Source organism: Sus scrofa, chromosome 7 (assembly GCF_000003025.6).
Source record: "Sus scrofa isolate TJ Tabasco breed Duroc chromosome 7, Sscrofa11.1, whole genome shotgun sequence".
Classification (NCBI taxonomy): domain Eukaryota; kingdom Metazoa; phylum Chordata; class Mammalia; order Artiodactyla; family Suidae; genus Sus; species Sus scrofa.
The window spans coordinates 23,941,714-23,958,753 of NC_010449.5; the positions used below are offsets into that span (position 1 = coordinate 23,941,714).

The 17,040-nt window shown below is 48.4% G+C and overlaps 1 protein-coding gene across 1 annotated transcript; it reads right to left on the bottom strand.

Annotated features, from left to right (window-relative positions):
- On the bottom strand, positions 12,008–16,946 carry NEU1 (neuraminidase 1). The gene is given in 6 exon segments (NM_001101822.1): positions 12,008–12,778; positions 12,877–13,099; positions 13,265–13,447; positions 14,816–15,078; positions 16,039–16,231; positions 16,645–16,946. Coding segments are annotated over 6 exon segments (1,251 nt in total). The 5' UTR covers positions 16,807–16,946; the 3' UTR covers positions 12,008–12,551.

Genomic DNA, 17,040 nt, shown 5'->3' on the forward strand with positions numbered 1-17,040 from the left:
CAAAAAAGAAAAAAAATGGGGGGGTGGGTAGGGAGAGCGATGTAATCAAGGAAGTGTACAAGGAGGCTCTGTGGGAACTTATTGTGTAATTCTTTTTTTTTTTTTTTTTTTTTGTCTTTTTGCCATTTCTTGGGCCGCTCTTGCAGCATATGGAGGTTCCCAGGCTAGGGGTCAAGTCGGAGCTGTAGCCGCTGGCCTACACCAGAGCTACAGCAACGCGGGGTCTGAGCCGCATCTGCAACCTACACCACAGCTCACCGCAACACCGAATCCTTAACCCACTGAGCAAGGCCAGGGATCGAACCCGCAACCTCATGGTTCCTAGTCAGATTCGTCAACCACTGTGCCACGATGGGAACTCCTTTTGTAATTCTTTATATTTTTGTATATCTATACTTTTTTTTTTGCAGAAGTTCCTGGGCTAGGGATCAAATCCTTGCTCCAGCAGTGAATCTAGCCACAGCAGTGAAAACACCAGACACTTTTTTTTCTTTTGGCTGCCCCCACCCCTACCCCCAGCATATGTAGATCCTGGGCCAGGGATCAGATCCTAGCCTCAGTTGCAACTATACCGCTGCTGGGAACTCTGACACAGGATCCTTAACTTGCTGAGCCACCAGGGAACTCCTTGAACTATTTCTTAATAGCTTAAAAAACAAGGTTTGGGGCCTGTGAATCCCTAGGGGCTGAGCAGAGGCAAAAACTTAAAGCCACCCCCAGGGATACCTCCAGACTCCGGAGCTTCTATGGAAGACAATCATTCCCAAGATGAGCCAGAATACAAACCAATCCCCAGGAGAACAAGTCAGCAAGCACAATAACAGGTGATTTTACAGCTAAGAAACTCAGAAGACAGTGCACTTGCAGACTGAAGATGTTCCCAGAGATAAAAGGGAGAATTCAATTCATTGTGCTCGGACAGGGCATTATAAAGAAAGAGCAGATGGGTTTGAAAAGGAAACAAATAGAATTGAAAGACAGAAATTCATGGAGTTCCCGTCGTGGCTTAGTGGTTAAGGAACCCGACGAATCCATGAGGACATGGGTTCGATCCCTGGCCTCGATCAGCAGTTTAAGGATCTGACGTTGCCATGAGCTCTGGTGTAGGTTGCAGACACAGCTCAGATCCCGAGTTGCTGTGGCTGTGGCGGAGACAGATAGCTACAGCTCTGATTGGACCCCTAGCCTGGGAACCTCCATATGCCACAGGTACCGGCCCTAAAAAGACAAAAGACAAAGAAATCTTCCATAATGTGGACTGAAGAAAACAGACATGAATAAAACGAAAAGAAGTTGATAGAATGGAATGAGCAGCTCCCACGTTTGGCTGCCGCCAGAACAGCCGCAAGTGCCATCATTATTAGCTCTGCCCAGTGGCATCAATGAGCATCTGGCTTTGGGCAGCTCAGGGCTCAGTTACTTTGTTTATTGCCATACTTTCTTGTCTATTAACGTCCTACTTTTCCTAGATAGTTTTTTTTCTTTTTCTTTCTTTCTTTTTTTTTTTTTTTTTTAGGGCTGCACCCACCGCATGTGGAAGTTCCCAGGCCAGGGGTCAAATCAGAGCTGCAGTTGCTGGCCTACGCCACAGCCACAGCCACACCGCATCTGAACCACATCTGTGACCTATACCACAGCTCACAGCAATGCCAGATCCTTAACCCACTGAAGGAGGCCAGGGATCAAACCTGTGTCCTCATGGATACTAGTCAGATTCATTAGTGCTGAGCCACAATGGGAACTCTGATAGTTTTTCAGTTGTTGTGTTATTTCCCCAAAGAGTGAGGACTTAGAGATTATCCAAAGGGTTAAAGTATCTGCTAAGTTAAAACTGTTCAATTTTTTTTGTTGTTTTTTTTTTTTTTTTGGTCTTTTTTTGTCATTGTTGTTGTTGTTATTTCTTGGGCCGCTCTCGCGGCATATGGAGGTTCCCAGGCCAGGGGTCGAATCGGAGCTGTAGCCACTGGCCTACGCCAGAGCCACAGCAACTCGGGATCCGAGCCGCGTCTGCAACCTACACCACAGCTCACGGCAACACCGGATCGTTAACCCACTGAGCAAGGGCAGGGACCGAACCCGCAACCTCATGGTTCCTAGTCGGATTCGTTAACCACTGCGCCACAACAGGAACTCCTGTTGTTGTTTTTTCAGGGTCACTTCCACTGCATATGGAAGCTCCCAGGCTAGGAGTTTGCCTACTCTACAGCCACAGCAACTCAGGATCTGAACCTACATCACAGTGCACAGCAGCACCAGATCCTTAACCCACTGAAAGAGACCAGGAATTGAACCTGAGTCCTCATGGTTACTAGTCAGGTTTGTTATTGTTGAGCCACAAACGGCAACTCCAAAATGTTCAATTTTATTGCTCCAGTCAGATGAACCTCAGGTGGAAATGGCTCACATTCCCGGCTGGCTATTGCCTGTTATTAAACCATTAAATTCTAAATATAGTGAAGACAGATAATCAAACCCAGTCACATGCCAGTAGGTAACAAACTGGGAGTGGAACTGTCTTTAAGGGGCCTTGCAATGGCAGGCACCACCCTGTTTCCGGAGCCTCCAGTTTCCCAGCAGCACATGGGGAGAGACTATATTCCACGCTGGGTTGATTTATTCTATAGGAGGCTGAGCACCTGTTATAAAAGATTGCTTTTTAAAACTTTTTATTATGAAACTTTAACTTTTATTTATCTATTTTTTGGCTGTGGCTGCGGCATTTGGAAGTTCCTGGACCAGAGATCAAACCTGTGCCAGAGAAGCGAGCCAAGCCTCTGCAGTGACAATGGCAGATCCTTAACCCCCAAGCACCACAAGGGAATTCCCTATTATGAAACGTTTTATTTTATTTTTTATTTTGCCTTTTTTTTTTCTTTTTTGGTCTTTTTAGGGCTGCACCCACAGCATATGGAGGTTCCCAGGCTAGGGGTCTAATTGGAGCTACAGCTGCCCGCCTACGCCAGAGGCCAGAGCCACAGCAACGCCAGATCTGAGCTGTGCCTGCAACCTACACCACAGCTCATGGCAACGCCGGATCCTTAACCCACTGAGCAAGGCCAGGGATGGAACCCGCAACCTCATGGTTCCTAGTCTGATTTGTTTCCGCTTCGCCATGATGGGAACACCTCTCCTATAATTCTTAACCTTACAGCCTTAACCTCTAGTGAAAAACCAAGATGCAAGCAATTATAAACAGTCATACTAGCATTTCCTGATAAACTTAAATAAACTTCTCTTAAGAAGGCAAAAGTAGGTAAACTTAGACCTGCCTGGCAATTACTGTTCTAATAGTTTGTCCTATTTGAAATGACCCAGATAGTCTATGAATTCTTTTCATTTAATTTAAAGTTGCAAACATTTGGAGAGACGACTTTTTAAACTTCTTTTTCCCGCTGTGCCCACAGCATGCAGAAGTTTCCCAGGCCAGGAATCAAACAAGATATTCTATGGAGTTCCCGTCGTGGCGCAGTGGTTAACGAATCCGACTAGGAACCATGAGGTTTTGGGTTCGGTCCCTGGCCTTGCTCAGTGGGTTAACGATCCGGCGTTGCCGCGAGCTGTGGTATAGGTCGCAGACGCGGCTCGGATCCCGAGTTGCTGTGGCTCTGGCGTAGGCCGGTGGCTACAGCTCCGATTAGACCCCTAGCCTGGGAACCTCCATATGCCGCGGGAGCGGCCCAAGAAATAGCAACAACAACAACAACAACAACAAAAGACAAAAAGACAAAAAAAAAAAAAAAAAAAAAAAAGAAAAATATTCCATAGCGGCGACCCGAGCCACAGCAGTAACAAAACTGAATCCTTAACCCTCTGAAGATAGAAATTCAAGACAAACCAAACACAAACAACACACTCTAATGCTAGCATCCAAAAAAGCAAATGAACCAGCTCCCATATCGGATAAAAGTCCAACAACACTTTTCTCCAACAAAGGTACCCAAACAAATTGCCTTTTTCCAGAGCAAAAGCCCGACATGGAGAGAGGAACTAAAGCTTCCAGCAGTAAACACCAGGAGACTTACCCTACTGTAAGGACCCTGTTGGCTCCCAAATAATTTCTTGTTTCCAACTGCCCAGTGCTGGGCAGCTGGTGCCGCTCTGGGCAATTCTGAAGGGCAGATCCTTAGGACAAGGGGTCCTCGCAGCTTCTATGGTCTTACCTGAAAATTCTCCAACAGGGCCAGCCAGCCATGAGCAGCAAGCCTCCCGCCTAGCTGTGCTAAAATCTGTTACAAGCTCATACCGCTCACCAGGACAGGACAATAAATGGAGAGGTGAGCTGTTGGGGCGAGGGACAGCGACTTGATTCGGAAAGCCAGCAGACTGAGAAGAGGATTGACTCTGGTCTCAAAGAACCGTCTTGCCTGAGTTAGAATTCAGGCTTCTTTTATACTAAAAGGGGAGGGCGTCAGGTCAAACATCTCCTGGTTCTGGGCAGCCTCCGGAGAAGATGTGAGCATTTCATCCTTCCTGCAGTTATTCACAGGTGGGCCCAGTCAGGATGTTTGCTGTGAGCCAAACAAGGTAGTTCGGCTTAACACTCATTACCTGGCAGTCATTACCTGGGAGGGAGAATTCCCAGGGAGGAGCCATTATGTGTAATTTAAGCTTATAGGCAACATGGCTTTGGTGCCATAGGAGACAGTTTCTTTTTTTTTTTTTTTTTGTCTTTTGTCTTTTCTAGGGCTGCACCCGCAACATATGGAGATTCCTAGGCTAGGGGTCCAATCGGAACTGTAGCCACTGGCCTACACCAGAGCCACAGCAACACCAGATCCGAGCCTCGTCTGTGACCTACACCATAGCTCACGGCAACGCAGGATCCTTAACCCACTGAGCAAGGCCAGGGATCAAACCCTCGACCTCATGGTTCCTAGTCTTATTCGTTAACCACTGAGCCTCGAGGGGAACTCCTAGGAGACAGTTTCTTCCCAGTACTCAATAGCAAGGGCATGTCAACACCTCCAGGGATTCCAAAATACTAAAACCAAGCTTGGCGGAGGTTAAACAACACCCGTCCCTTAAATTGACTGACAGGAACATCACAAGGTTAGTTGGGTTTAAGATACTGAAGCAAAAAGCTGGTTACACAGTATCCCTCTGCCCTCCAACTTCACCCTCTCTCTCTTTTTTGGGGAGCCACTGCTGCGGGCAGGCAGGGCAGGGGTTTCACCTTCACCACAGCTGTGACCCAAGCTACAACAGTGCCAACACCAGATCCTTAACCACTGTGCCACCAGGAAACTCCCAAACCTCAAACCTCACCCTCTCTTGATGCACTTTGGGTTTGGTCACTCTGGGCACAACTTTGTGCTTTTTTTTTTTTTTTTTTTAAGGGCCGGCAGGTGTGGCACATGGCAGTTTCCAGGCTGGGGGTTGAATCAGAGCTACACAGCTGCCAGTCTTAGCCACAGGGGTTTTTTTTTTGTACCTTTGTGGGTTTTTTTTTTTTTGCCAAGTTACCCAGAAGTTTCCATTTATCTTTTTCCTTCTATTTATTTATTTGTTCCTTTTTAAATTTTTATTTATTTTCCTTCCATTTATTATTATACACAAAAGCATACATAATAATTACAATTAGTTATCTCTTTAGAGCCACACCTTCGGCATATGGCAGTTTCCAGACTAGGGGTCGAATCGGAGCTACGGCTGCTGGCCTACACCACAGCCACAGCAACTCGGGATCTGAGCTGTGTCTGTGACCTGCACTACAGCCCATGGCAATTCTGGATCCTTAACCCCCTGAGGGAGGCCAGGGATACCAGTGTCCTCATGGATACCAGGCGTGTTCATTATCGCTGAGCCGCAACTGGAACTTCAAGGAGCCTCTCCCTTATCTGAGGGCTCTTGACTCTGAAAAAGGAATTCGAGCACTTCCTCACCAGCCCTCTGCCATGTCTGCTTCACAAGGCAGTAGCTCATAGGTCAAACATTTTTGTTTCCTCTTTCCTCCAGCATTTCTTTTTCTCTTTTGGCCGCCCCCAGGCATACAGAGTCCCAGGCCAGGGATCAGATCCAAGCCGCAGCTGTGACCTGGGAACACTGCTGTGGCAATGCTGGATCCATAACCCACTGGACTTGTCACAGCGTCACAGTGCTCCCAAGACGCCGTGGCTCCTCTTGCGCTACAGCAGGAACTCCTTCTCCATTAGTATTATTTTTTGTCTTTTTAGGGTTGCACCTGTGGCATATGGAAGTTCCCAGGCTAGGAGGAGAATCGGAGATGCAGCCACTGGCCTACAGCACAGCCACAGCCAGATCCGAGCCATGTCTGTGACCTACACCACAGCTCACGGCAATGCCAGATCCTTAACCCACTGAGCAAAGGCAGGGATCAAACCCATGTCCTCATGGATACTAGTCAGGTTCATTACTGCTGAGCCACAACAGGAGCTCCTGTTATTTCTGATAAATAAAACCGTCAGCAAGACTTTCTCAGATGTGCAATTTTTTGTGGTATTAGAGGGAAGATATCCCAATTGCTGCAGGAGACACTCATACTATATTTTCTTGGGTCGTCTCTATTTCTCCATCTGTTTTAGAAAAGCAGGCTGCCCCCTCCAATGACCATGCTACCGGTGCTTCTCTCTGCATTTTTCTTCCCTTGGATGTCCCCCTGCCTCTTCTGCAGGCTTATAGATTCTGCCTCGGTATGTGTGTTCTGTGTGGTAACAATGTGGTTTACCGGCCAAGGGAAAGTATACCCTCTCAGTTTACTCTGAGAACTGAAAATTAAACGGGAGAAATTCAGCATTTATCCTGCCTTTCCTATAAAATGATGCTTCAGGATAACCCAACAGCCTTGATGAGGGACAGGTCTTTATTTTTTTGCTGCACCCATGGCATAGAGACGTTCCCAGGTCAGGGGCTGAACCCCAGCCACAGTGGTGACAACACCAGGTTCTCAGCCACTAAGCCACCAGAGAGCTCCTGGGGCAGTCTGTGGTTTTTGTTTTTCTTTTTACAGCAGCAGTGCAGCATATGGAGGTTCCCAGGCTAGGAGTTGAAACAGAGCTGTAGCTGAGGCCTATGCCACAGCCACAGCAAAGGCAGATCTGAGCCACATTTATGACCTCTGCCATAGCTTGGGGCATCTCTGGATCCTTAACCCACTGAATGAGGCCAGGGATCAAACTCTCATCCTTACAGACACTACGTCATGTTCTTAATCCACTAGCCAAAATGGTAACTCCCCCCCCCTTTTTTCTTTCTTTTTAGGGCTGCAGCTGTGAAATATGGAAGTTCCTAGCCTGGGGTTGAATTGGAGCTGCAGCTGCCAGCCTATGCCACAGCCACGGCATAGGCAACGCCAGATTCTCGTGGACACTACTCAGGTTCTTAACCCATTGAGCCACAATGGGAACTTCTGTTTTTGTTTTCAATTAAAGTATAGTTGATCGACAATGTTGTGCCAAGGGGCAGTTATTTTTATTTTTATTTTTTTACTGAAAAATTCCAGCTAATAGATGAGGACAAAAATAATGGAATTTAAAAACTAATATTTCACAACCTCTCATGAAATAATCGACCCAGGCAAAACTCATCGGGGGATGTAGCAGGAAAGGCGGTGGGGAAAACTTACAAAGGAGGAGTCAGGCTATGGCCACCTGAACCCATCACTCAGTCTCCGAGTTACTCAGAAGGACAAGCAGACAGGACTTCCTTCCCAAGGAAGCACAACAGGAAACACTAACACTCGTGCAAAATCTTATTCCCTGCCCCCTCCACCCCCCTCAAATAGAATCTGAATCTAGTCAAAGCTTCGGATTTGATAACTGTAAATATAGGGGATGGAGGAAGAAATTAAATGACATTCTGAGGAAGAAACTGACGAAGTCAGAGTGAAACATTCTTCGGAACCTATTCTGAGTAGATGATACCAAAAAGAAAAAAAAAAAAAAAAACAGAGAGAGATAAAGAAAAGAGAGGATGGAGTTCCCGTCGTGGCAAAGTGATTAACGAATCTGACTAGGAACCATGAGGTTGCGGGTTCGATCCCTGCCCTTGCTCAGTGGGTTAACGATCTGGTGTTGCTGTGAGCTGTGGTGTAGGTTGCAGACGCGGCTCAGATCCCGCGTTGCTGTGGCTCTGGCGTAGGCTGGAGGCTACAGCTCTGATTCGACCCCTAGCCTGGACTCCATATGCCGCAGGAGCGGCCCAAGAAATAGCAAAAAGACAAAAAAAAAAAAAAAAAGAAAAAAAGAAAACAGAGGAGAGGGAGTTCCCATTGTGGTGCAGCAGAAAAGAACCCAGCGAGGATCCATAAGGACTTGTATTCCATCCCTGGCCTTGCTCAGTGGGTTGAGTAACTGGTGTTGCCGTGAGCTGTGATGTAGGTTGCACATGTGGCTCGGATGTGGTATGGCTGTGGCTGTGGCATAGGCTGGCAGCTGTAGCTCCAATTCAACCCCTAGCCAGGGAACCTCCATATGTTGAGGGTGTGGCACTAAAAATAAAAAAAAAAAAAAAAAGAGGAGATGGAACTACTGTAGATGATTAAAAGAGATTTAAGAGACATCAAGGATAGACCTAGAGATTATCATACTGAGTGAAGTCAGAGAAAGACAAATATCATATGATATCACTTATATGTGGAATTTAATAAAAAATGATACAGGGGAACTTGTTAATAGAACAGAAACAAGCCCACAGATTTCAAAACCAATCTTACGGTTACCATAGAGGAAACTGGGGGGGGGGAGGAAGGAATTGGGCCGGTGGGAGTAGCACACACACACTACTGTATACAGTAGACGATTAACAAGAACCTACCTTATGGCACAGGGAAATCTACTCAATACTTTGTAATAACCTACATCCGAAAAAGAACGGATGTATTTATACGTATAGCTGAGTCACTGTGCTGTACACCTGAAACACAACATTCAACTGTACTCCAGTAAAGTTTTTAAAAAAGAGAGACATCAAAATGTTAATGTGAGGATTTCCCTTTGTGGCTCAGCAATTAACGAACCCAACAGGCATCCATGAGGATGCAGGTTTGATCCCTGGCCTTGCTCAGTGGGTTAAGGATCCTGTGTTGCCATGAGCTGTGGTATGGTGGCAGACGCAGCTTGGATCCCAAGTTGCTATGGCTGTGGCTGTGGTGAAGGCCAGCAGTTGTGGCTCTGATTCAACCCCTAGCCTGGGAACCTCCATATGCCTTGGGTATGGCCTTAAAAAGCAAAAAAGCAAAAAAAAAAAAAAAAAGCACTAATATGTAAAATCAAGTACACTACAATACAATTTAAAAAATTTTAGGAACACATCTTCGCACCATGCACAAAAATAAACTCAAAATGGCTTAAAGACTTAAATGTAAGATAAGACACCATCAAGTCCTAGAAGAGAACATAGGCAAAACATTCTCTGACATCAACCTTACAAATGTTTTCTCAGATCAGTCTCCCAAAGCAACAGAAATAAAAGCAAAAATAAACCAGTGGGACCTAATCAAACTGACAAGATTTTGCACAGCAAAGGAAACCATAAAAAAACCAAAAAGATAACTTATAGAATGGGAGAAAATAGTTTCAAATGATGCAACAGACAAGGGCTTAATCTCTAAAATATACAAACAACTTATACAACTCAACAGTAAAAAAGCCAACAACCCAATTGAAAAACGGGCAAATGACCTGAATAGACATTTCTCCAAAGAAGATATACAGATGGCCAACAAGCACATGAAAAAATACTCAACAGCACTGATTGTTAGAGGAATGCAAATCAAAAATACCATGAGGTAACACCTCACACCAGTCAGAATGGCCGTCATTAATAAGTCCACAAATAACAAACAATGGAGAGGGTATGGAGAAAAGGGAACCCTTTTGCACTGTTGGTGGTAATGTAAATTGGTACAATCACTATGGAAATAGTATTGAGGTACCTCAGAAAACTAAACATAGAACTACCATACGACCCAGCAATCCCACTCTTGGGCATATATCCGGACAGAACTTTCCTTGAAAAAGGCACATGCACCCACATGTTCATTGCAGCACTATTCACCATAGCCAAGACATAGAAACAACCCAAATGTCCATCGACAGACGATTGGATTAAGAAGATGTGGTTTTTATACACCATGGAATACTACTTAGCCATAAAAAAGAACAAAATAATGCCCTTTGTAGCAACATGGATGGAACTAAAGACTCTCACACTAAGTGAAGTCAGAAAGAAAAAGACAAATACCATATGATATCACTTATATCTGGAATCTAATATATGGCACAAATAAACCTTTCCACAGAAAAGAAAATCATGGACTTGTGGTTGCCGAGGAGGGGGAGGGAGTGGGATGGATTGGGAATTTGGGGTTAACAGATGCAAACTATTGCCTTGGGAATGGATAAGCAATGAGAACCTGCTGTATAGTACTGGGAACTATGGCTAGTCACTTATGATGGAGCATGATAACGTGAGAAAAAAGAATGTATACATGTATGTGTAACTGGGTCACCATGCTGTACAGTAGAAAATTGACAGAACACTGTAGACAAGCTATAATGGAAAAAATAAAAATCATTATAAATAAAATTTAAGAGTTCCTACTGTACCACAACAGAATTGGCGTGTCTTGGGAGCGCTGGGACACAGGTTCCATCCGTGGCCTGGCACAGTGGGTTAAAGGATCCAGCGTTGCCACAGCTACAGCTTAGGTGGCAACTGTGGCTTGGATTCAATCTGAGGCCCGAGATCTTCCTTAAGCCATGGGTGTGGCCAAAAAAGGAAAGAAAGAATGAGATACATCCTAAAGAATGAAGGTGTATATGTTGTGAGGTCTGGAATTTGCTTTAAAACATTTTCGCGAAGGAAACAGAAAAAAAGGATCAGAAGCAGCAATGTGGTAACATTTTTTTTTTTTTTTTTTTTTGTATTTGTCTTTTTGGGGCCCCACTGGCAGCATATGGAGGTTCTCAGGCTAGGCGTTGAATCGGCGCTGTAGCCGCCTGCCTACGCCACAGCTGCACCAGATCTGAGCCGCACCTGCGACCTACACCACAGCTCACGGCAACGCCGAATCCTTAACCCACAGAGCGAGGCCAGGAATGGAACCTGAAACACTCGCAACCTCATGGTTCCTAGTCGGATTCGTCAACCACTGAGCCACGACAGGAACTCCCAAAAATGACACCATGTCTTTACATGCAGCGGGATTTATTCCACTTCTTCCATCAGACAGAATAAATTATCCTCACAAATGCTTAGAGAAGCAGCTGGAAGTAAAAAAATCTCTAACTGGGAATGCATGTGGCTTTCATCCCTTTATGATAAAGACATAAAGAATATCTTGAACGTTCCTGCCATCTCGTCCGGGCATTGCATTCTCTTTCCATATGGAGGTAGGCTGTGGCTGCCCCACTCAGCTTCAGGCGGCCCAGGTTCTTTTCACAGTATCTGCTTTAGGATGAAAACGCTGTTTTCTCACATACTTGCCCCAGTGCTTATTTTCCTGCCAGGCCGGCCTGGGAGAGGCTCCCTGTCTCATGGAGGACCGTGTCCCTCCCCACCTTATACATATGAAACAGCCGTTTTTTTTTTTTTTTTTTTTTTGGTCTTTTTTTTGCTATTTCTTGGGCCGCTCCCGTGGCATATGGAGGTTCCCAGGCTAGGGGTCGAATCAGAGCTGTAGCCACCGGCCTACACCAGAGCTACAGCAACGCGGGATCCGAGCCGCGTCTGCAACCTACACCACAGCTCACGGCAACGCCGGATCCTTAACCCATTGAGCAAGGGCAGGGACCGAACCCGAAACCTCATGGTTCCTAGTCAGATTCGTTAACCACTGCGCCACGACGGGAACTCCGAAACAGCCATTTTAAACATTTTATGGGGGCTCCGCCTCCTCCTCATTACACCTGTGAAGAGAATCCGCTTTTCTGTGATAAAGAGGAGTTGATTGGCCAAAGTTAGATTGTCACGGCAATGAGCCCTCCAGCTTCCTCCTCTCCTCCAAACTCGCTCCTCCTCTCCACAACCCACTCGAAGAAACAGACATGAAGATGTGCGTGGGCAGGACCACAGAGGTTCTGCAAATAGTCATTCTCTTTCATTAAAAACGTTATGTTAAACACATTTTGATTCAAAGAGTCAAAGTAGATGATGCACCTCCTTCCTTACCCCAGAAACCAAATAACCTGCCCTTCTGGCTTCCACCAACCCTCTCCAACGCCAGCATCTTACCTCCAGGAGGTAAGCCTTCCCCGGTTCCCTGAGTTCACATTTACTGACTGCTTACAGGCCCGCCTGGCCCTGCCCAAGAAAAGGACCAATCACTGTCCTGGGAGGGCAGAAAGGGCAGGGGCTGGGACCCAGCAATGGGAAGGGAAGGGCCGCCAGGTGTGGGGAGCCCTTCTTGTCCAGGGAGAAGCCAGGTTTTTAGTCCTAATGCCGTGATTTCCTAGTCAAAGTTGATTTTGCAAAAGGCTGCAGTCTAAAAGAAGGTGGAACTCTCTTCCAGGCTCCTCCAGCAGACCCTCTGCAGACCCACGGTCCTGAGGCTGAGGCCAGGGCCGTCTACCCCTCCCTGGCCTGGGTACAGCTCAGAGTGTCCCATAGACGCTGACTTTGGCCAGGGAGATGCTCTCTGTGTACTGGTTCCGGCCTTTCTCATACAGGACGTAGAGCTGCGGGGCCTGGTCCTCCCCGCCCACACTGCCCTCCAGGGTTGCCAGCGAGGAGTAGCCACTGGGTCCCGGCCAGATCTGGACGGTCTCCTTCCGCCATGAGGTACCATTGCTGAAGCTCCAGCGCAGGGTCAAGTTCACTCCTGGGGACAGCGGTGGAGTCAGGGAAAGGATGGGCTCTCCCCAGGCCTCGTCTAGGTACCAGGGGCTCCCCCACCGACCCCACCCTGCAGACACTCACGGAACTCTGGATGGGCTGGGTTGGAGAAGAAGATGATGCCGGAGCTGGTGGCTACAGCTCCTGCCGCTACCACGGGGTCCACGAGCTCGGGGTCAAAGGTCACATCACGGGGCCTCAGAGTGTCACAGGCGTCGTAGCTGCGGAGGACGATTCGGCAGCGGCAGTGGTAGTTGTTCTGGTTCCGGGCATTAATGACGACTGAGCCGTCTGGGAGCTCATAGGGCTGGGGAGAGAGAAGAGGGCTTCAGATGACCCAGGGAGGGTCCTGAGGGGCAAGGCAGCTGGGAACACAGAGCTGGCAGCCAGCCCCTGCTGGGGCGGTGAGTGAAACGACGCTCTGGAGGCCAGAGCAGGTTGGGCAGGTGGGGACAGCCCAGGGACTCCTGACCTGGCACTCGTCCGGGTTGAAATCGTTTTCCCGCTTGGGCTGGCCATAGGGGATGCCGCTGATCCCACTTCCGTAGCGCCACGAGGCGCCGTGGTCATCGCTGAGGAGGCAGAAGACCCCGTCCCGCTCCAGCGTCCCATGGCCGCACACGATGAGCCGGCCCTTCTGAGGCGCCCACTGTTTCTGTGGGAAAAGAGCCGGGTGCCCCAGACAACAGACGATCAGGGGGCTCAGAGGCAGGGAAGGGGAACCCGCCACCACCTAAGTGTGAGGACACACCTGGGTCCCCTTCGGTTCTGTCCTTGCTTGCTGAGGGCCCCCTGTTACAGACACCCACTGTCAGAATCAAGAAGCTCTGGGAGTTCCCATGGTGGTGCAGTGGAAACGAATCCGACTAGTAAACATGAGGTTGGGGGTTCAATCCCTGGCCTCGCTCAGTGGGTTAAGGTCTGGCCTGGCTGTGAGCTGTGGTGTAGGTCGCAGATGCAACTCAGATCCTGCATTGCTGTGGCTGTGGTGTACACCAGCAGCTGTAGCTCCGATTTTGACCCCTAGCCTGGGAACTTTGGGCAGTTTCCACTGTGGTGCAGTGGGCTAAGGACCTGTCGTAGGTCATAGGTGTGGCATGGATTCCATCCCTGGTCCAGGAACTTCTGTATGCTACAGGTGCAGCCATAAAATTAAAAAGGAGGAGGTTGGGGGGTGGGGGATGCGCTGGGGGTGTGGGATGGAAACCCTATAAAATTGGATTGTGATGATCATTGTACAACTATAAATGTAATAAATTCATTGAGTAATAAAACAAAACAAAACAAAACAAAAAAAAAAAGAAGGAGGAGGAGGAGGAAGAGAAGCAGCAGAAGCAGCTCTTTTGCAGAATGTACTCCTTCAGGATCCAGCGTGTACTCTGGACGAGTTGTGCACAGGGGCCCACCTCAACCCAACCATTGCTCCTGGACCAAGCTGTAGACCATGGCACAGGCTTGTGTCTGCCCAAAGGAAGGAAGGCTTTTTTTAAATCTGCACAGGATTTTATAATATTTTTTCCCCTTAATCTTCATATGGATTGACAATCCCCAAATAGGAAGCCAATGGCAAAATCCCACCTTCTGGGAGTTCCCATTATGGCGCAGTGGTTAACGAATCCGACTGGGAACCATGAGGTTGTGGGTTCGGTCCCTGCCCTTGCTCAGTGGGTTAACAATCCGGCGTTGCCATGAGCTGTGGTATAGGTTGCAGATGTAGCTCGGATCCCGCGTTGCTGTGGCTCTGGCGTAGGCCAGTGTCTACAGTTCGGATTGGACCCCTAGCCTGGGAACCTCCATATGCCGCGGGATCGGTCCAAAGAAATGGCAAAAGGACAAAAAAAAAAAAAAAAAAAAAATTTCCACTTTCCTTTGGAAGGGTGTTCCTCCCAGGATGTCCCTTTCTTCCAAGGAATCCCACCTAAGACAGAAAAGCTGACCTCACAGGCCCTTCTCTTTGCAAAGGAGTCCCTTGTGGGGCAGACTCTCTACAAGGCAGCTCCCTCCACCCACTCAGGACAGACACCTGAATGCCAGATCCAGGTCCGGGGGCAAACATCTCAGTGCCTATATCCAAGGACAGGTTTCGGGGCGAGCTCCAGGAAATACCATCATCCTTGCTCCACACCAACATGGTGGAGGCCACCCGGCAGCCAGCCTTGTGAGCACAGAGGGAGTAGAAAAGGAAGACCACGCCTGTCGTTGTATCGCTCACCACTGCCCCCAAGTTCAGACCATCTGGGGTCTCCCCATCATCCACAATGAAAGCTGTCGGAGACCATGTGCTGCCTAAAGGAAAAAGGGAAGAAACGCAGGGTGAACAAGCTGGAGGGGCTCTTTCCACTACTCCCTGAAATTTCCACCCCCTGCTAGGGATCCAAGGTCTCATGATGGTCCAGAGGGCCTACGAGTCCTGACCCTCCTTCTCTCTCTGACTGTATCTGTTCTACCCTTGCTCACTTCCTCCAGCCGCACAAACTCCTTCCCATTTCTCAAATACTTTCCTTTGCCTTATCTTGTTACACCTGCCTGGGGCATTTTTTCCTCAGGCTCATTTACCTCCTTTAAGTCTTTGCTCAAATGTCCTTTTTTGAAAATTGCAGTCAAACTCTTGACCCTCTCCATACCTCTTGCCCTGTTTTATTTTTATTTTTCTCCATTACACTTAATCACCTTCCAACACAAATATATTACTTATTATGCTTATTGTCTGCCTCCTCCCAATAGAATATAAGCCCTGCAAAGGCGAGGATTTTTGCTCTGTTTTGTTCATAACTGTAGTCACAGAACTTAGAACACTGCCAGGTATATAGTAAGTGCTCAATAAACATTTGGATGAATGTTCAACTCCTTGGAGATCCCAATGTCTGCATTACTGCCCTGGACACCTTCCCTTCTTAGGTTGCCTCTAGTCTTCAGGGACCCAGCAGCTCCAGGGCTCTACGGAAAATCAGGCTCCCCACCCATTCAACATCTTGCCACACAGGCTTTTTTTTTTTTTTTTAGGGCTGCCCCTGCGTGCGGCATATGGAAGTTGCCAGGCTAGGTGTCAAATTGGAGCTGCACCCACCGGCCTTTGCCACAGCAATGAGGGATCCAAGCCAGGTTTGCAACCAACACCACAGATCACAGCACCGTCAGATCCTTGAACCCACTGAGCAAGGCCAGGGACTGAACCCACATCCTCATGGTTACTAGTCGGGTTCATTACTGCTAAGCGGTGGTGGGAACTCCCAGGCATAGTTTTACCCTGGTCCATGGATCTCCGCAGAGCAATGAATTTAGCGCCTTTATCCGATGCTGACATTTTCCTGGCCTCAGCGAAGGCAAGGAGGGTGCCTCGAGGAGTGGTGGTGATGAGTGGGATGCGGAAGGTGTCCACAGAACCGATCTGTTTTCCGCTCACCCACAGCAGTTGCTCCATGGTCACCAGCGGGTGCACCTGTGAAGGGAGGAGTTCCGGTGAACTGAACAAATGTGACTTGGGCTTTAGGGTGAATGAATAGCAACTCAGACGCAGGTTCCCCTGGGAAAGGTAGGGTGGTAGGGACCCCAAGTGGGAGCAGGTTTCCCAGAACAAGGAAGGGGAACCCTGAGGAGAGTTTGTAGCGAAGCTGGAGTCTCTAGGCAGCGTAAGGGACTACGAGGGGAGAAGAAGCCCTCTGGGATAGGGAAACCTCAAAAGGGGAAGGAGCTCGAATGAGGAGCCTCAGAAGGAAAGAGGACGAGGAACCCAGAGAGGGGCAGGGATTGGGAAAGGAGAGGGGGCTTAGCAGCCTGCGTCCCGGGCGTACAACCTGACACAGACCGACCGCCTGCGTGGTTGGGGATGGGGCCATGCGAGGGTTAACTCACCAGACTGAAGTCGTTCTTTGCCCTGGCTCCGACTCCTGCCGGAGACAACAGCAGCAGGAAGATCGAGGCAAATACCTGGGCCCTATAGGCTTCCCCTAATCCCAGCATAGGCGGTCTCCCGGGTCTGCCCAGGGGCACTGCGCCGGGTCGCTCCGCAGTCATCTCTCCCCCGCGGCGGCCGCGACCCTGGCTCCACGATTAGACGCGGGCTTGAGTCGCTCAGTTGACCCCAGCCCTTTAAATGCTCAGATGTCACCCTCAAATCCACAGCAAGTCAGGGCCCCCAGCCGAGCTACCGCGACTTTAATTGGCCCTCGCGTAACTCCTCACGTGACCCTTCAGCACCTCCTCTCTACGTTGTCCAATGGGCCTTCTTTGAAGTCCCGGAGCGCGTGA